The following is a 21,429-nucleotide window of genomic DNA, read 5'->3' as shown; positions in this document are numbered from 1 at the left end:
GTCATTTACAAACTGCAATTAAACACAGGTATGGAATCATTAAAATATAAAATACTGCATCATTAATTTTCATTGTCCTACAGAGATGAGATAGACATTAGCAAGTACATGAACACCAGTGCTAATACTCTCTGCCCGTCTCAGCATCTTTAGGTGCCAGGATTTAATTATCCTTTGTCCCATGCTAATCTGCAGAGATGTTTCCACTTCAGCAGAATCTCCTATCTGTCTTTGTTGGAGTAAAAACCTAAAAAATAACTATTTCCAGTGCAGAACTGTAGTTTACCAAAATGCAGCCAAGCAATGTTTTACAGTAGTAATCAGTTTGCTGACCAAGTGAATGCTTCCAGTTCAGGTCACTTTACTTAATAATGGCAGATATTTTGAATGCATTTCGTCTCCAGACTTTTTCTACTGACAGCTGATGTACATCTAGAGCTGTCTTAGTGATAAATCATTTCTAGAAATGACCAGAAAGTAAAAGAACTCCCATGGGAAAATTGGTCTGGTCTTCATCAAAATTTCAGCCATCCTTTGCTGCCCATCCTTATTCCCCATTCACAAAGCCCATCTAGGAAATCTGTTACAGGACATGAAAGACAGTAGTCCCAGCATGATCCCTTTACAAATTTCAGGACAGGACTATAACACCCTACATTGATCTAGAATCCATTTTTCCCAATAGTGGTCCTCAGACTTCCCAAAAACAATTACATAAGATGCATTCAAATATTTGCAAGATGAAACCTACTTGAAACTTTTATTTCTATTAAAAAACCATGTTTACACCTGCCTGCTATTCATTTGAGGCAGGGTAGCTGCTCCATTTGTCTGTCTGGGTTTTTTTTCCCCTTTTTTCTTTTTTATTTTGTCCCCTCTTTTTTTACTAGCGCTGATAATGATGCACACATGACTCACAGCAGTCTTCTGGGACAGAAAAACCCTGGGCCAGTGTACATCAACACTGGCTAGCACCAGGTCCACTGGCAAGGGACTTTGTGCATAGCTGAAAACACAAACAGTATTTGACCAACCAGACTTTGAATTTAATGAAGACTCCAAGTACAGTTCCTACTCTTCTTGAAGAGAAACTCAAGATAATGTCCTTCCTAGTGAACTGCTTGTTCCAGGTGGGTTCCTGCTCAAGTACTGCTTGGGTTTGCTCTTATTTCTAAAAGTGAAGAGACAGGAGATGGTTTGTGCAGACCCAACAGCCTGCTGTCAGCAGAGGAAGGAGGAACTGCTCCATGTTTCCCCCATCTGCTGGATCCCAGCAATCCACTCCCACCCCTTCCACTGCCTGCTGGACCACTTGTTCTGAAGGCTGAACTTGCCAGCCCTCCACAAAACTACCCCAGCTGAAACAGTGAGCAGGGCTGGTTCCAAAAAAGGGCCTAACAAGTACCAGAGGTGGTGCAAGAGAGAGGCCACTGGCTTTGCACAGGGCAGGACTGGAGCCAAAAGGAGTGAAACATCCTGGAACCACCAAACTACTGGGATGAAGCAACACAAGCCAGGTGAACCTAAGACCTGACACCACTGTTGCAAGTGCTGCCACTAAACACAAGGTAATGTCATCACAGATATTGTATTTTGGAACACATTTTTTCTCACTTCTTTTCATAGCTGGGTCTTGCAGTCTGTACTCAAGTTGGCCCTGAGGCCTGCCAAACAGTCTGAAGTCAATGTGATCATTGAAGAGAGTAAATTCTCCAGCCCCAGTTCAGCCAAGTAGTTAAGGATGTCCCCCGGCCCCAGGACGTGGGTCACTTTGTCAAAGCCATGTGTTCCAGGTTAGATGCAACCTTACAGGCTTTGCTCAGATGAGGTCTACGCTTGCAAGTAGGCACTGGGACAAAAAGGCCCTTACCTAGGGCCCAGTCCCACCACCTGTATAGGTAGAAATATAGTGGAAAAACTGACATCCATTTCAGTGGAAGCAAGCTACTGCCTTGCTGGTCCACCTGTAATTATGTTAGTGTGCGGGATTAAGGAAACCAAACTGCTGGACTTGTACAGAAACAAATATGAAGTTGCTTTTGAAGGCATTTACAGTGTTTCCTAATGCATTCAGAAGCATAAAGGCAACACTGTCCTCTTAACTCTGCAAGTCATCCTGCGCGTACGCAGCAATCTCAGAACTCTGGGGAGGCTGGACCTACTGCTTACACAAGGCTCCACAGCCTAGTAGCTCCTATGAGCAGCATCCAACCTGTTCTGGCTGTCAGACATCCAGAAAATCAGAAAGATTTGTAAATTCATGTAAATGTACCTGGACAAAATTTCTGGAAGGAAGAAGAGGAATATCTGCAAAGCCATGTGACTCTTGGAACAGCCACCTGAGGCTTGCTCATTTGTCCCTACCATTGTGCTCTGGTTTTGGCTGGGGTAGTTTTATTCATAGTAGCTGGTATGGGGCTGTTTTGGATTTATGCTGGAAACAGTGTTGATAACACCGGGATGTTTTCGTTACTGCTGAGCAGTGCTTACACAGAGTCAAGGCCTTTTCTGCCTCTCACCCCACCCCACCAGCAAGTAGGCTGGGGGTACACAAGAAGTTGGCAGGGGACACAGCTGGGACAGCTGAGCCCAACTGACCAAAGGGATATTCCACACTGTATGGTGTCATATGGAAGAAGGAAGAAGGGGATATTTGGAGTGGTGGCATTTTGTCTTACCAAGGAACCATTATGTGTGATGGAGCCCTGCTTTCCTGGAGATGGCTGAACACCTGCCTGCCAATGGGAAGTAGTGAATGAATTCCTTGGTTTGCTTTGCTTGCATGCGCAGCTTTTGCTTTACTGAATTAAACTGTCTTTGTCTCAACCCATGAGTCTTCTCACTTTTACTCTTCCAATTCTCTTCCCCATCCCACTGTGGGGGGAGTGAGCAAGGAGCTGAGTGGTGCTTAGTTGCCAGCTGGGGTTAAACCACAACACCCTGCTTCACTTCCACAGCTCACCTCCTCTCTGCTGCCACATGACCCACATGCCATTCAACACTTTTCCAGAGCCACCAGTCCAGCTGCACCACCTGCTCAGGAACCCCACACACCAGCAAAGCCACAGAGTTGTGCCGTTAGTGGGACACCACTCTTGAAGGGATCCCACACCATCCCCAGCTGCAGCTTACAGCTGTCATTAAATTCCTTTTATATCAGAGCCTGCACCTAGCCACAAGCTTTCCATCTATGGATTGGAGACCTCCAGTGAAACTCTTTGAGGACAACCTCCACAAAACATGCTTTTGTGGTTTTAGTTCATTACTTATTTGCTTTCACAAACTGGCAGAGTGACCGGTTTTCTAGCAAAAATTGTAAGAACTTAAAACAGTGATATTCAAAAGCAAGGTCATATAGCTTCCAGATAAAGCATTCCTGTTTGATAATAACATGTCCAATTAAATCCCAGTATGTTGTGTGGGAGCACCACTGCTGTTAGTAATTGTGGGTTTAGAACTTAGGGAGGACCTTGGTATAAATCACATAGCCATAGCAATAGCCCAAGAAAATCTATTTTATGGGCCATCAACCTGTCCTCGTGTAGAGGAGGACCAATTTGTCTACCAGAAAGCTTGGAGTATGATTAATGGAAGGAATATATGTAATTCAGACAGACAAAAATACCCAAACAAACTTGCATTAAATGCTTTCCAAGAAAAGGTGAAGGGGGGGGAGAGAATAAAAATCAATTTTAACCTCTTCACAAAGGCTTTGGAGCCCCCATCCTTCTATGATTACAGAACAATATTTTTAAGACAAACAACCACATCTTTCTCTAAGGAGAAAGACTTTTTAGTTTGGAAAAAAAAAGTTGATCTATTTATATTTTACAATAGTATATCTATATCAAGGGTCTGCTATGTGTTGATTCTGTGCTGGTATCCCAGGGCCAGCTGGTGGTGGTATATGGCCAACTGGCAGTGGTATGTTGCCCAAAGAGGTTGTAGGGATACACACTTAGAGATATTCAGAAGCTGACTGCACACAGTTGTGGGTAACCAGCTCTAGGTGGCCCTGCTTGAGCTGGGGTGTTGGACCAGATGATCTCCAGAGGTCCCTTCCAACCTCAACGTTCTTGTGATTCTATGAACTGTAACCAGGACAAGGTTATGAAACCCTAGCACAGTTACAGCCAGCTGAGCTGAAAGTCAGAGGGACTGATTTTAGCTACATTTGGTATAGATCAGTGCAACACCATTGCTTTAGATGAAGTTGATTTCAATTCACAGTGTAGGTGACTAAGCACAGTAATTGGCCCCTTTTTTCCCCGAGAAATATGATCTCTATTTGAATAGCAGCTATTTTCACTAAAATAGTCTTTTCATGTAATCATAGTCTTTTTGTGACTATTTAGCATTCCACTGGAAGTTAACTACGAGCTGAGCTAAATGGCTGCAAATGGTGTGTGCAAAGCAGCCTTTTCTTTGACTGTTATAAAACGCAATCCAGAATGTTTACTGGAGAAATACAACTTCACACAGAAGTGAAAAGCAAAATACTTGAGAAATGAGGTTACACGGTTTAGGTGAGGAGGGTGTGTTGGAGGCTGGGTGTGAGCCCAAGGGACTTGAGCAGGGTTAAGCGCAGGGGGAGAAGAGTCAGGGCTGAGCATGGCAGGAGATGACAGGTGAAACAGAAGGGGAAGAAGTGGGCTGGAAAGGAAAGAGGCTGAGGAAACAATGGCAAGGGGACAAACACTAGAAAGGATAAATGTGAAAAATGGGCTAGCATTTTATTATTTGAAAAATATAGGTCTCAGACAATTGCAACTATTTGTGAATACCTGCAAACGGTCGTTAAAGTTACTGAATTTTCCTTGACTGACTGTCCCTGCCTCCATTTTTCTTTTATTTAAAGAGGGCTGAAAAGCTTAGGATTGAAGTGTTCTTTCTGGAGAATCAAAATATTTGCTGGGAAGCTTCTTAGGCTTCCCCATCATAGCAAGAACTACAAAATAATTTTTGTCGGTCAATCCAAATGATTATTTTGCCTCTCAAACCTTCAGAATACCCAACCTCCACCATATTTTTTGCACAGCATTAATAAATAAAACATCACACACTCTACCCATTACTGTAAAAAAAAAATCATCTAGTATTTAATTCATGAGGGAAAGGAAAAGATTCTTTGTCTTTTCACTTTCCTAGGAATTTCTTCCAACTCTCCAACAAGATGCTGCCTCAGAGGTGCTCCTCCTCTCCCCTTCAAGTACTGAGCCTAGTTTCACAAACTGAAAACCAGATTAGCCTGCAGCTTATCCATGGATAAGCTCCCCACCAGCATTTTAGGTACAGGTCAGCACTCTGTTATGACAACGTGATAATGTGAATGGTAACGTAAGCCCTCAGAAAACATCTGAGCTGAGGTACCATAGCAATCCCTCTGTGGCTTGTACCACTTGTATATCAGAGAGGAATGCACAAGCACAGTCCAGTTGCTCTGTGGAAGAGGAAACAGTTTCTGCTTCCTCCCTTTCGGGATACAAATTACCTCAAAGAGAAAGGACCAGCTGAAAGCATAGTGCTGCTTTCTTCTCTCCAGCCAGCAAAGCTGCCTTTTTCTGAAAATGGGAAGACATAGCACTCTTCTCCAGCACAGAGTCACAGGGACAGAGGAGCACTATTAGCACGGCAACGTTAGCAATCTGCCTCCATGAGCCCTGGCATGACTCGCAAGCAGGCAAGGCTGGGATGTAAGAGCAGCTGGATCCTCCCCAACACCTTGGCAGGTCCCTGCCACCACCTTCACTTGCTCTGCCACAAAGCCACCCTTGCCAACATCAGCGGGCATCTCCTGATATATTATGGGGGGAGCTACAAAGCCAGGCGAGTTATTCTGCCCTCCCTTCTCCTCCTACCTGAACTGCTGCAATAGAGACAGGATGGGAAAGGGACACCAGCAGGTCAAGTCCTGCAGGAACTGCTTCTGGTCTCCCAGTGAGACCAGGCTGGCCGAAGGGGTTGGGGAACAACCCAGGCCCCACTACACCACTGTCATCCTCTGTTTCCACAGTCTCCATGCTATAGGCTACCCAAATCTGACTGCTCCTGTAGAAAACAGCATCCACAGAGACTCCTCCATCACTGTCACAAAATTGATTTTTTTTTTTAATTAAAAACCGTATTTGTTTAATCCCTCGCAGTAAGAATAGCAATATTTAAATTTATGAGCTGGTGTTGGTCAGGGGATGCAAACATTCAGGGAGTATCTTTATCTTGCCTCTCACCAGAAATGATTTATAGTTTGATCTGACTGGTTACTGTGACACAGCTCCTTTAACCATAACATCTTTCCATTCCTCTAGTAGCAGAGATTTAGCATTTCAGGCTGAGTACATATGTTGGATAAGAACATAATCCTCAGCTCTGGGCATAGGAGTTCATGGTAAGAGGATGACTCTGCATACAAATTGAAAGCACCGAGATGCAGAAAAGAAAAATACACTAAACCCTAACATGCATATTGTGAAGGCCTTCTGGCATCACAAGAAATCATCAGTTATTTAATCTGACATCTTTAGAAACAGAGGGACTAGAGGAAAAAAAAAAAAAAGGAGAGAAAGAGAGAGAAAAAAAAATGGGTATGACCTTTAGTCCAACACTCCAAGGAAAGACTTTGGATAAATACTTGCAGAGAAGAAATATGCCAATATGCAAAGAGGAAAAAACATAAATTAGACTAGACCATTTCAGCAGAGAAAAATCCCAGAGCTCCCATTCCACAGCCATTTCTGACAGCACAGAGATGGATTTATCGGGGGCAGAAGGGGACACTCCCCTTCCTCTCTATTAGCCTTCTTAACATAGCACTAGCATTCCTGGGTGCAGGATGCAGACGCATCTCTGCAGTCCATCTGCTTCCCTTCATTCAGGTTGGGGCTCATCTCCTAATGCAAAAAGACTTTTCATTATCATTGCAAAAATTCACAGTGGGCATCCAGCAATTACCAGCCATCCGTCACATAGTACTGTAGGACCAGGGGGTAGCATTTCTGTACAAAAACATAAAGGATCAATCTCAGGCACCATCTCACACCACTAGACTTTGTTCTTTAAACTTGTAAAAGACACAAAGAAAAACGCACTGTGGAAAACCAGAGTATATGTGAAACTCCTGTATCCACATGACAAGCAGCTGTCAGACAATCTCCATTTTAATAATCTATAAGCCTTCCAAATTATTAATATCAACTGAAATCATGCATTTGAATTGCATCAGAGGCAAGGGGCTCTGTGGCAGAGCCATTTCAGTCTGGAGTCTTTTCCCACATGCCCTGCAGCTCTGCTGTGCGCAGCAGTGTGTGAAGTGGACCTCAAGGTCTCCTCCTTCGCACCACCCTCCCTTGCACAGTGGAGGCAATACTAAATCTAGCTTTGAAAAGAGTTGGGATTAGAGAACCGAGCTTTCTGAACCCACAGTCTGAGAACAGCTGATCCACCCTAGGCCATGCATGACATCTCGAAATCCCTTCTACCCATTTCTTTTATGGTAAATATAAAGTGTAGAGGTTTTTCCTTTTTCTACAAACTCGTCTGGTTCTGTGTAAGCTCTGTTCTCCAGGATATCTTCACACTCTCTGCTGACACCTTTCACTTCACACGTGGTAAGCACATTCCACAGAATAGTCTTCTTTCTTCCCAAAATAAATTAAATCTGGAATTGTATGGTCTTCAGCGGAAAATCATCATTTTTCTTCTCCAACAGATGATATTATGAGGGTTTTTTTTTTTTAACTTTTTTTGATCACAGATTTTGTGTTATTCACTGGAAGATCTGATTTTTTAAAGCTATAAGCAGAAGGCTTCTTTACGGTGACACTGTTTAGAAGTCAAGATTCATGGAACAGAACTGGAAGAAGTAAGGGCCATAGAACAACCACCATCTCAGGGACTTGTTAAACTTGGGGGGGAGGTTTTTTGTTTGGGTTTTGGTATTTTTGTGAGTTTTTCGTTGGGGGGGGTGGCTATTTTTTATTATTCTCTATCCTGTAGTTAAAAAAAGAAATCTGTATTCTAGCATGGACAAGTAAACATCTGAAACTATAAGCTAACATAATTTCAAGGCAAAATTTGTGAAAAAACTAATGAATCACCAAATTCATCCTCCCCTCCAACATTATAAGTCATTAGTAATAAAATGTTAGTATGATGTGGAGTCAGGCAGCAGAAGCTGTAATCACAGTCCAAAGTAACTGTTCCTTTGGAGCTCATTAAGCGTATCGAGTCCCTGTAATCTTCTATTGATTTTAGGAGCACTGGTTCAGTTATCAATACAAAAAGCGTAAGGGAAATTTCCAGAAAGGATTCCACATATTCCCTTGAGACAAGTATTTTTCCACTTTGATTTTACAAGTTTCTCTAACCGGATGCAGTGATGACCGATTCCTCTGCTCCAGCACTAAGCCAGCCAGGACAGAGGCCAGCCCTGCCCCAACAGCCTTTAATTGACATTGCTCACAAGTAGCCCCATGGTGAAGCTTTAATGGTTTCCTGCATGCCTAAGACCTAAGCTTGTAAAAATATATGAAGACATGGTTCTCATCCCAGAAGTGTAAGTCAGAAGGGGGGGGGAGAAAAAAAAGAATCTGAATCAAAAAGCCTCTTGAGAAATATGAACCTGTGAAATGAATGTGCAGTGATGGCAGATACCTACCTGCCTGACTCTGCAGAAGGTTGAAGTGATAATTAAGGCACATTCTGACAATGGTGGCTCTAAGAATCTTATCCTTGATGTTATATTTAAAGCTCAAGCTCCAAGGAGCTGCTGAATGCAAGAAAACCAGCAGACTTCAGCAAAAAGCTTGTGACTGTAACCCAGAGTTTTAAATTCTACAAAGAAAGATAGCCTAAAATTATCTTTTTAAATTAAGGAAAAAAAAAAAAGTCAGGTTAATAACACAGTTTCATGCTTTTTTGAGTCCCAATTAGTGATTCTTAAAAAGGTTTAATTGACTGTCATTCCTTTCCTGCAGGGTCCTAAGAGGTTGTCTAGAGAGGTGGTAGAATCTCCATCCTCACAGATACTCAAAACTCATCCGGACATGGCCCTTAGCCCCTGACCTACTTGGCCCTGCTTTGAGCCGAGGCTCAGACCAGATGGTCTCCAGGCATCCCTTCCAGCCTGTATTACGGTATGACTCTAAACAGTTACACATTTCCCTGTAACCTCAGAGGTGCGCAGAGTCCCGCTCTATACTACAGCATTTGCCATTTTGTTGGCAAGCAGGGGACAATTCCGAATCGCCTGCTTTCTCCACTGGCCTGTTGCAGTCTCTTGCTTCCTCCTTTCCCCATGTGCTGCAATTGGGCAGCGTGTCCTGTACACCCTCCCAGCTACGCACTGGAGCGAGGAATATCAGCATTACTGTCAGCCTAAAGCCAGCTAGAATAATAAATGAGAAGATACCTCTAACAGTCCAAAAAGTGGGCAGCAAAACATAAAGTTGCCCAGTGATAGCCAACCAGACCACATTCAGCTTCTAACATTGTTGTGACTTTTGCCTCATCATTTTTGAAAAGAATCATTCCTTGCTTTTGACTTGCAGCCTTAACCACTGCATCTACAGGCGCTCCAATGTGGCAGCTCTTGGCTTTCCTATCTAGACAAGATAGCTTGCTGCGAGCCCAGTTCTGCTGTGTTCTTGAGCCTCAACGCAATAAATTATTACGCTGGGAAATAAGCATGAGAAAATTCAACCCTTTTTTTCTAAGCGCCATATGAGACCCATACACCTTACAGGACAGCAGACAAATGCAGAGATGGTAAACTATCAGCTCAGAAAACCAAATCATATTATTCTAAACATTTCAATGGCAAGATTGATTTTTCCAGTTAAAACTAATGCTAATTCAGGTATCCACTAACTCTCATATGCTTTAATCACATAACCAGCACTCCTAAGGACAACAAATCCCTACCTCTGGAAAAACTAAAAGAAAAAAAAAATCTTTCGGATAAAAATAAGAATACCCTGATCAGTAGATGAGTTTCCCCCACAGTACATATTGACAATGAACAGCTGATCCTATACAACCATTACAAGATACCATGACTAAAAGCCAATCTCCAAACAGGTCACATCTTTATTAAAGGTTAGCTACAGAAAGGGATGCAGAAATAACCATGTACATAACTGGAATGGACAAAGCCTGCCAGATATGCTCTGGCATGTTCCAAAATGCTTCTGTTTCTTTTCCATTTTATCTCCTAACCTCATAATGTTCACAAACATATTTTAATTGTGTATAAAATAATGTCACCTGCAACTATTTCAGTCACAGCAGTCCTTCTGGTGAGGCCATAGGGAAGGCATTCTGGCTCTGCTCCAAGCCAAATGCTCATGCACCACATAACAGACATTCCAGAATTTGTTTCTTCCACCTGGACACTCAGCAATATCCTGACTTGCTACTGTCCATCACCGGGTGTAGTAATGCCTACTAGGAAAAGCTGGTATCTGATAGCTAGGCTGTTACGCCATCATGTAAAAACCCCTCTGTCCCAGCATCAAGCATGATGGCTGCTATAGCCAACTGGTCTTTGGCATGTTGTTTTGCAAAAAAGGCTCCTGCAAAGTCTAGATCATTGATGACAAAACATTAAAAGGAAAAACTATCTTCTTTTTAAAGAGTATTTACAATATGCAGCAGATATGGATACAGATCCCATTTAAAGGTGTTGGTGTTACAAAGCACTGTAGTCAAAGGGCCAAAACTGTTTTTCTGTTTGGGTTTTTTTTTTTTTTTTACTTGCTGCTACTGTTAATTTCTTTTGACTATTCATCCCTCTAATTCTCAAGTTTTAAACCAAACAGAAACAGGTCCATGCAGAAACAGACAGAGCTCAATTAATCTCCACAATTGCTCCGTGTGTACATCTAAGAACACATACAGTTTTCACTTCTTCATGGAAGGAATTCAGAGGATTTGACTCCACCACAAGCTCCTCCAAGCAAAAGCAGGTCTGCTACTCAATACATAACTTGGACTCGTTGTCAGCTCTTAATTTGGCTGTGCATTTGCCCTTTAGAGAAAAATTATTTTCTAGACACCTATCTTAAATTCGTTCTCAAATTCTTGTTCCTTTCTGCATTTCAAATAAGCACATGAATATATTTTGAACTGGTATTTCCATTTGTGTGATCACAGATATGGAAGTCTACTGTTCTGTAGTTAACTGGAACAGTGTAAGTGAAAGAATCTAGGAAATGGTGGCTGTGTTCAGATCACACCTGAGCAGAGCAAGATGAGAGTTTATGTTCTGAAATTCAAAGGCCCTAGATTGTCATTGGGTTTTGGTGTCACGTTTGACTCAGCTGGCCTATTAAGGAAGCAGGGACCAGCTGTATTGTTCAGATCCATATACAAGTATCTGGTATTGATGTAGAATCGGGTTTTCATACATCCATGTATCTGTATTAATGCTGCAATGCCAGCAAAAGTAGCTATAGCTTGAGACGTACTTAAATCTGAACTCTTATTTGAACAGTCCCTGAAACACGCAGAGGAAGAGAGAGAGGAGACTGAGGGTTCTGCCTGGAAAAAGCCATCCTATTTTTTGCCTAGCATTAGTTACATAACTTAAGTTTCCTGCAAAGAAGTTCCTCTTGTAAGAGCAGAAGCATTCAAGCGTGCTCCTATTAACACTGGCTCCAGCAGCGGATTACAACACACCAATTCTTGCCAATACAGCTACTGCCTAAGCAAGAAAACTGCTCAAGATTTATCTAATTCAGAGCTTCTTTAAGCTATCAGACCCTCAGATTCCAAAAACCAAAACTGTCCCATGGCCTCCAGTTTGAGCTACCAACACTGCAGCGAGCCCAAGGTCACCAGCACGTCACAGTTAGCTGTGTGCTGCACGTCAAACTTCACAGCATCACCCGGCTGAGATTGCAGGTCTTCCCGCTACAGCTTGATCCAAAGCCCATTTAAAGCAACATAAAGACTTCCATTGACTTCGTTTGGACTTTGGACCTGTTCCCAGAAGCACAGTAGACTCTCTGATAGCTCCCAGCGTCCTAAGAATTAGAGGCAACCCATCAGTTCTGGTTCCAGCTAACAGAGGTCGATGTTGCACATAAACAACAAGCAAGATGACAAAATTATTATCCATATTCACGGAGTGCGTCCATTTCAGTTAAATGCTGGTGACTTCATATGGTATCACCATTCTGTAGTTTTCATGCTTTCCCACAATGCTGCCAAGGAAACCTGACAGGGCTTCGGAGCCTATGGAGTCTTGAGTTAGTTTTCAAAAAAGATTTAAAAGTAAAAAAGCATTTTTAGTTTAACACATTATTTTGTAACCCACTGAGAAGTAATTTTATACCAGAGATCATTTTGAAATAGACTTAAGTATTCACTATGTATTCATTTATCTTTCAGAAAATGTCATAATTTTTCTTGTTGTATTTAATAACTGCTAGTTAATTATGTAAAACCCCATCCCATCTGCTTTTTCCTTCACACAGCAAAATTAGAGGGCTCGATTCTACAGTCATTACTCACAGAAGGAGAGGCATTGATTTAATGGACTTCCCTGAAAAGGGATTACAGTATAGGATCCTCCAATATTGATTTTGTGACATCATAATCTTTTCCTCAGAAGCAGACACTGATGACTCAAGATAATACCAGTGCAAGATTAGGCAGAGGCAGCCAAGTTAGAAAAAGAAAATTATTAAAAAACAAACCTCCTCATTTACAACAAGCAGACTGCAATAAAATATTAGCTATGTTCTCTGTTTTGAATAAAAGTTCTCTTTAAAAAAAAAAAAAATCTGAGTGATGTTTCTCTCTCTCATCTGTTGCCCTGCTTACAGTTACTTTCATGAAACTATTGTGAGCAAGAGCATTTTTTGTAGGTTAATGGGTTCTCTTTGAAGGGATTAAAGTCACATTGATTATTAATTATTTTTTGATGTTTTAAACTGATGTAAATGTCCAGAAGCTCTGATGAGCAACATCCTGTAGAAATCAATACCAAATAAAAACAAAAGCAGCAAACAACAACAACAACAACAAAAAAAAAACCTCAGTCAGCTCCTGGGGGAAGCAATTGTGACTTACTTCTGTTTGGAAGGTATACTGCCCCTTGGAGAATACCAGCAACTGGCATATATGATAATCATTTCTCAGTTATCTAGAGCATCCTTGTTTTGATGTGTCTATCTTTCAGACTTCAGGCAGAGTCTGCAGATATTTTGCATACAGAACAAAGCTAGGCACAGCAGTACTAAGCAAATAATAAATAAATTAATTTCATTGCTGTTGAAAATGTTCTTTTTTTTTTTTCTTAAATCTGCCTTGCAGTACTTTGGAAAACACTAATTAGCATGCTTTCTGTGGAATTTTTTCCACCAATTCTCTTTGCTCTTCTTCACCACATTTTAATAGGGGGTGCATGGTGGGGGGGTGGTGGTTTGGTTTTTTCTTACTTGAGTTTAAAATTTCTTTGCTGTTTGTAAGTGGAATGAGAACTAGATCCTTCCTTCTCATTTGATAGGTCAAAAAGAAGTAAAGACTTTCCATGTTAAAATGACTTCCATATTAAAATTACTTCCATATGAACCACAATGAAATGATCCTGGGGAAAAGAAGCAGGCTGGTGGCTTGACCTGATGTCCCACAGAGTTTGTAGCACTGGGGACAGATTCTTCATTGGATTGGATTGATGATCTTAGAGGTCCTTTCCAATCTTAAATGATTCCTAGCTTTTACTTTCATTAAAAATAATCCAGCCACCAAGCCAGGAAACACGAAATTGCTACTCTACCTTTACTTGGTTTAGTGGTGGACTTGGTAATGTTAGGTTAATGGTTGGATTGGATGATCTTAAAGGTCTTTTCCAACCTAAACGATTCTATGATCCTGAAAAGCTGTGGCGCAGATAACAGATGTGCCAAACCGCAGATTCCAGAAAGGTAACCAGGCAATTGAGACAGTCTGTACTCTGCTCTGGGGACTCCTCTCAGCCTTGAAGGACAGCCCCTTCTTGGTTGATTCTAGGGATGTGTCAAGGAAGTGATTGAAAGCTCTTAAAATCAAAGGAGTTGCTGATCTGATTGACAACCTAGTGACTGGGACTTACCTCTCTTATCCCAAAGACTTAACCTTTGCGTTATATAGTTGGAAGTCAACATAACTAAACTGGGGTCCTACAGGTTTATAGCACACAAAGGAGCTATGGTTGTTCAAACCCTTCTGACACGACTAGAAGACCCATGTCTCAACCTCCTAAAGAGCACTGAGGCCCCATGATTTCAAAATCACAGCTGTTAGACTGACAAGCAACATTATCTGTTTTTCCCAAAGTACTTAAAAAGGAATTTAGTATTTTTATCCTCCAAGAGGTTCATATCTACCAAACAGCTACCTCATGTTAAATCTCTGGCTGACACAGAAGAGCAGAGTTGTTGACTACTCTTTTCTCCATTCAGCTCCTCTGAAGCACTCAATCCCTGTGCTTCAATGTCCCACTCAGATTTTTTCCATCCCCAACATTATGTTTTCTACCCATTCACAGTGCCTATCCCACATATTCTCTTCTCATGTCCATGCTGCCACCTCAAGACCAGCATACTGAAAGCCGAGTGTATTAATTCCCTTAAAAACATATCTCCCAATAGGTCTCTTCCCTGTTACTATAAGCTGTGTCACCAACTTTCCCATCACCAATGATGACTGTAAAGCATTTCTTCTCTAAATGCACATATAACAGAAGAGAAAATGCAAAGACAACCATAGTAATTTGAGCACAGCACATAATACTTTTGCTCTGGTACAATGTGCTGTCTTTATGGTGAGCCAGACATGATGCATATCATGTTATTTCTGGAACTCCTTCATTTAAAAGCCACTGTAATTTCCTAGCATAAGAATGAAGAGTTCCAGAAATGAAATGCATCACATTTGGCTTACCGTAAAAACAGCAGACTTCTTCCTTAGGAGTTGCTCCCTTCACTGGCTGTATTCATTCAAGATTACACAGTGCTATGAAAAGCAAGGTAACCTTTCTGTTTCAAGTATCTCCCATTTTCTATTCATCTGTTACACATTGCGCACATGGCAGCTAGAATGTGTTGCCACATTTCTTTCATAGTTTCCTCTTTTCAACTATACATTGATAGAAGCTTAATAAAAAAAAGTTATAACAGCTTTTGTGTGCAGAACATATTTAATAAGCCACTCCCTTTTCTTAGTAGACTTCTAGGTACTAAACTCTCTGTAAAGATTTTCTTTTTAAAACATTTTTAACGTTTACCAGAGTTTGATTTTTTCCTTTACATTGCAACCATTACATTTTGCTACAAGAGCAGAATTTTTACAGTCTTAAGTAATGAAAATATAAACATTAATTTACTACAAGATAAGAGTGCTCAGGATCACAAAAATGATACATACTTCTCCAATGGAAAAGGCAAATAATTTTAAAGAACACTTAAAACCAAAGTTAACTATGAGCCTTTTAAGTTGTTCGGAGACCTGTTCTGAAAGCTTTAGTTTTTTATATTTATTGTCCTCACCCATATGCCTAAGTTAAAAAAGCTTTCTTCTCCAGAGGTGAGACTGTCTAGTAAAATAAGTCTCAAGATGGATTTACACAAGACTTTGTTCAGTTTAACATTCATCCTGAAGCTCTGTAAGGTCATTTCCTGATCTGCCTGGATTGCTCTGTGTGGTGACATCAGAAACACAGAGATTAGTGAGCTTCTCAAGTTCAGTCAGCACACTGTCTGTGAGCCCTTTAATGAATTGCTATGGGATCGCCACAGGTAAGTCTTTATTCAGCATGGCCCCTGTCCTAACCGGAATGAAGAATCAGCTTCCGACTGAGGTGACGCAACCTAGGAATTGCCTTATTGACCTCATGTAATTTGAGTCTGGGGCTCATAACTCCTGCAGGGATAAAAGGTCTTTTCTCAGTGGTCCGCTATCATTTCACCACAATGAAATCACAAATTTGCCAAAGAGTAATAGCAGACTCTTATTCCAGTGGCAGAGAGGGTTTTGCAAGTGCCTGCTACAGTTCTGTAAACATGAGTTGGCATCCAAGCATCCTCTTCATTTGCTTTGCCCTCTAGAATCACCCTGGTCTAAAAATAATCCATGAAAATAATGAGAGAGAACATGACTTGCAGAAGTTTTGGGCTAAGGATGACCATTCATAATAAACTTTTTTAAAAGAAAAGCATACTGGCTTTTGCTGGGATGATGCTTTTCTCTCCCATATGGCCTGGATAGTCTCAGACTAGTGGTAGGCAGAAAACTTCAGACAGTTTTACATCAGTAGCTCCTCTGAGTCTGTTCCATCATGAGGAAACCTTACATTAGCTTTGCAAACAAAAATGAACTGGTAAGATAGGGGTTTTTTTATTTTGATACTAGTAGGACATGGTGATGAGAAAACAAACAAACTTGTTTTCTCAATAAAAGCTTCAGCCAGCATCTCTCAGAGAGAGAGGAGATGCTAAAAGGACTCTGTACCAAAATTCACATTAAGTGTCCTTTTTTTTTTTTTTTCCAGGCAGAAGGAACCAGTCATGAAGCACTGGGGCTCCCAGCTGTGAAATCAACCTTTCCCTTAAAAAGGTTTCTCCCACAGAAAAAGGCAGTGTCCTAATGGTAGGGCTTTTGCTTCAGATTATTAACATTAGATGCAGATATTCTTGAAAATTACATCAATAGAAACACATTTCCTTTGTTGGGTAAGGCTGTGCTGAATAAAGTCTTAGAGAATCTAAATCTCTTTGAATGCCTTGGTCCATGTAAACCTGAATTCAGACTTCACTATGACACCAAACTCCATAAACTGATATAGTAGTGGACAAAAGTCTACCCTGCTAGATATAAAAAGTTGTCCTTCCTAAGAGAAAGAAAGAGGGTGTTGCTGCTTTATATGCAGAGGCCAAAGAGCATATATAAGACTGATATACAAAGATCTCAGTCTCCCAGAAATAAAAGATGCATTTTTTTTATTTATAGACAATTTTCCTGAAGAGTGTCATCCCTCCTATTTAGTCCATGCATGCAACTACTATGACAACCAATTTTCTCATTGTTTTGCTACTGAGAGCATTGGTCAGACACTCCTGGAGGTGTAACAGATTGTAAATGATGTCCCAGCATCAGGTCTGGCATGTTTAAGATGCTTTTGTCCTCTGCTTAAGCTCTACCTTGTCCCACACAAATAATACAGCAAGGAAACATAAAATCACCCAGGTGCAAGCTACTAACAGCATGGGATATCTGACATATCAGTCACATAATCCAGAGCAGAACTTCAACTGGTCGAAGCTCAGTGCAGACGTGACTAAGGGAAGGTTGCTGGATTGCAGTTAGAAAAGATGGGAAAGATAACATCAGTCACTGGGACTGGGGAACGTGTCTACTTTTTATTGTTCTTTATTTAGCTAAAGTACAAACTTTTCCTTTCAGCTGTGATCAGCCATGCCTTTGCAACACCAAAATGAGACAATTACAAAGCAAGCCGTTAAAAAGTATGCCTTCCAGCCATTCAGACTGAAACATCAGAGAATGCAGACCCATTGCAAAATGGCAATATATTAAGAGAGTCCCACAGCAGCATGGTTGGAGGCTTTTCTCTGAAGCAAGACACAGCCCTGCTCCTCTCCCAAGTACTGTAAATCCATATTAATATCTGAGCTTGTACACAATGCCTTTCTTCTGCTAGTTTCTAAACTAGCCATCACATAAGAAAACCACTGAAGAAAGAGCATGATAAAGGTTCAAGATCACATTGCAGTATTTCCAAAAAAGATTATGGTATTACCCTGGAGCACAGAAAGCATTCATATCGCCCTGTGAAAGAAGGAACTAAATATTACTATGGGCAACAATATCAGGCACATGACACGCAGTGGGCAATATCCCTGTTTGATCTCCTTTTGTCACTGACCATACCAGCAACCTCAGACATTGTCAGGAGTTGGAACAAGTTGGCACTATTAATTTACACCATGAAATACAACAATAGGAGGAGAAGAGAAAATGTCCTTTGAGCAGTTTTATCACTGTGCAAAGTCTGCTGATGATTTTACAAATCGCCAGATGGGCATCAAGGCCAAGATACAGCTTAGCAAGTGAAATTTGGGCTGCTAACGCCAAACCAGCAAGCACGCAGACATCAGTTTTGCCCGTCTTCCGATTCATCACTTCAATGCTGCTGCTTTCTCAATGAGATTAACTTCCAGGTGAAACATCAGTTTAATGGCTTGAGGCTGGATAATTTTAGTATTGCTTCAACAAGTTGACAGAACTAAACAGCACAAACTAGGGAAATGCCTTGTTTTGAAATTAGTTGTTTGCAATTATTTGTCACTGCAAAAAATACGCAGACATTAAAGAAAACTCAGTGAATTTCAGGCTCAGGAAAATGGTCCCATTCCAGTGATCTGAAACAAGCTCTGCTCTTGCTTCCCCAACTTCTTTCCCATAACCACATTTACTTTGAGAATCCTCTGAATCAGCCTCAGTTCTCCTATTGTAGCATCTAATAATAACAACGTACAAGATAACTAATTGCAGCAGACTTGCTATCCAACCAAAGTCAGAATCCAGTCACACATGGTGTTACTGATGCACCCCTAGCTTGAGCTACAGCTTTACCTTCTCCTACACTACAAAATTCTGCTAACACTCATCAACTTTCTTCATCATTCCAGCCCTGGGTTTGTCTGAGTTTTATCTAGCTCAGAAGTGATGGTTACTTTCCGACAGAGTGAAAATGTGAAGCCTTGGCTACCTTCAAACCTTACCAAATTTCTTGAGATTATTTACAACTATAGTATTTTACAAATTTAAACTACCTATTTCCTCTCTTGCTTTACCACACTAATTTTTGTCACAGTAGTGCTAGTAAAACACACCCAACCAACCAACCAAAAAAAAAAAACCAAACCACACCACCAAAACACCCCAATTTTTTAAAAGAGCCTGGATTCAGTGTAATATGAACTCTGTGATTGTGGGATAAAACAGCTACCTATAACTGTGTGCACTTTTATATTAGGGAACAAACTAGAACCTTCATCTTTCTGCTGGGCCATAATGTCCACAGTCTTACTTTCTTAAAAATAAAAATTTAAAAAAAAAAAAATCACCAAATTCTAAGGAACAAAATTTTGTCTGTATCATTTAATGTCTTTAACATTTTATCCTGCATAAATGTGCGTTTCAGCAGTTATGAAAATAAGACAGCTGACAGTTGACTACTATATGTGAACAGATGCTGTGAAAGCTTCCCTTTAAATAGTTCTGTCAATGCAATGTCAATTTTAGAAGTGACACCACTGCTGTTCTAGGACATGATCCTGTAAACTCTTACTCGCACAGGGAGTCCTGCTGATTTCCATAGAACATTTGCATTTATAAGAATCCGAAAGGTCGTGTCCTTAGTTGCGGAGCTCTGCTTAACAGTGACTGACAAATATACAACAAAGTTTTTAGTAGTGCTGAACGCTGTACTTTAGGGCAATGACATTTACAGTCGGTGTTACTCGCCTAGACAGGACATATATTTTCTTTTAGAAGTTATAGGAAGCTTATTAAATATGCTTGAGAAACCATTAAAGGAGCAAAAGTGTAGAGATGAAAAAAAATGTCATGTGAAACCAAGCTTGCGGTATTAAGCAGAACTTTGAAAGATTAATCTGTCAAGAAGACGGGCTGAGCCTGAGCATAGCACCGTACCGATCGGAAAGCGATGGTAAGTTCTGCCACGATAAAACCGTCACGATACACCACCCGCCCCTTTGTTAGCTCCATTTTCATAGCAGTTCTCTCGGGGGGGCGGGGGGATGCGCGAAAGATAAGAGGCATTTAGTGGGGGGCAGGTGGCGGCGGGCGCGTTTCCCCGGAGCCAGCGCGGCGGCAGGGGCCGGGGCGGTGCTGAAGGACAGCGCGGCGCCCCCGGCCCGCGCCCACGGGGCAATCACCCCCCCAAAATGCCACACGGCCCCTCTCTCGGCACCCCCGCGGGGAGCCGGGGAACTTCGGAGAAGGGGGAGAACGGGAGGAAGGGCCGGCGCAGCTCCCCCGAGCTGCTGGCGCTTTCGGTGGGGCTGCGGGAAGGGGTGCGCGTCGCGCCCCGGGGCACGGCGGAGCGGGCTGCCCGCCCGTCGGGCCGCGCACCGCGGGGAGGCACCGCCCCCCTCTCCCCCCTCCCAAATCCACATGCGGGTCCTGCGCGGCTGCCCGCGAGAGCACAAAGCGGGGGCAGCCAGGGCTGAGCCTCTGCCTCCGCCGCCCCCCGGGAGAGGCGGAGCGGGCACAGCCACCTGGCCGTGCCCGGGCGCCGCGGTCCCGCCGGGAAGGCGCACAAAGGCGGTGCGGAGGGGGCTCGGTGCCCACGGGGGGTGGAGGGGGGGAGCCGCACCCCTCCCCTTCCCCGGCACTTACCTTCAGCAACACAAAGAGCCAGAGGAGGCAGGAGCGGGCCCCCGGGCCCCCCCGCCGGCGGCGGCCGGGCATCGGGGGGGACGGCGGCCGCGGCCCGCCGGGGCGGCCGGGCAGGGGGGGCTGCTCCTCTGCCCCCAGGCCCCCCGCCTCTGCCCCTCGCCTCCCTCCGCTCGGCTCCAAGCCCTGCCCGGCAATGGCGAATTGCGGCAGCATCAGGCGGCCGGCAGCGGCACCGACCTCCCCGCCGAGCGGCGCATCCTGCCGCCCCCCGCCCCTTTTATTTGGGGTTTGCGGCGGGGAGGAGGAGGAGAAAGAGGAGGAGGAGGAGGAAGGGGAGGCGGCGGCGGCGGCGGCGGGGGGTGTCTCCCCTCCCAGGAGTTTGGGCGATCGCGCCGCTCGCTGCACGGGAAGGGGTGGGGAGAGCCGCTCGCCGGCTCCGGGAGCGCCGTCTCCCCGGCGGGAGCGGCCCCAGCCCCCGGCGGAAGGCGAGGGCTGGGAGCCGGCAGCCACCGCCCTCCCTCCCTGCCCCCGCCCTCCCTGGCTCTCCCTCTCCCAACAGCATCTCCTCCCCGCGGGCAGGAAAAGCGGGCAAAAACGCATCTCCCCCCCACACCCCCCAACACGCACAGCAGTCCCTCCCCAACGTCATTTTGTCTGCCTCCCCCCCACACCCCCCTCCCCGCCATCAAGGGACAGAAATGCCACGAACACCCGGGGCGGGGGGAGCGGCTGGCAGAGCAGAGAAAGGACGGGGCCAGACCCTGCCCCGCACGGGGCTTTAGGCTTCTTTAGGCTTCTTTAGGCTTCTGCGGGGGGGGCGGCTGCTCCTCAGCTGCGGCTCCGTCGGAGCGCCCGGAGCTGTAGCCGGTACCCAGACACCAGCAGCAGGCACAGTGTTGGGAGGCAGCGCGGACTTCCTTAGGGCTGTTCTCAGGAGGCGGAATAAGGCGTGTGGGCAACTCTTCGGAGGTTCAAGGTATAAGGTCTAAGCCTGCAAGGGGTGGGGAA

At 43.5% G+C, this 21,429-nt stretch overlaps 1 protein-coding gene across 1 annotated transcript in view; it reads right to left on the bottom strand.

Moving 5' to 3' along the window:
- The window catches only part of PTPRO (protein tyrosine phosphatase receptor type O), a 157,208-nt gene extending 136,574 nt beyond the window's left edge, over positions 1–20,634 (bottom strand). The window contains 3 exon segments of the mRNA XM_075714319.1: positions 20,422–20,474; positions 20,477–20,522; positions 20,524–20,634. Coding sequence (XP_075570434.1) covers positions 20,422–20,474; positions 20,477–20,522; positions 20,524–20,634 — 210 coding nt within the window.
- Between the last annotated feature and the right edge of the window lie 795 nt (positions 20,635–21,429).

Source organism: Pelecanus crispus, chromosome 1 (assembly GCF_030463565.1).
Source record: "Pelecanus crispus isolate bPelCri1 chromosome 1, bPelCri1.pri, whole genome shotgun sequence".
Classification (NCBI taxonomy): domain Eukaryota; kingdom Metazoa; phylum Chordata; class Aves; order Pelecaniformes; family Pelecanidae; genus Pelecanus; species Pelecanus crispus.
The sequence above is the reverse complement of the archived record's forward strand: the minus strand, read 5'-3'. Positions and strand labels throughout refer to the sequence as shown.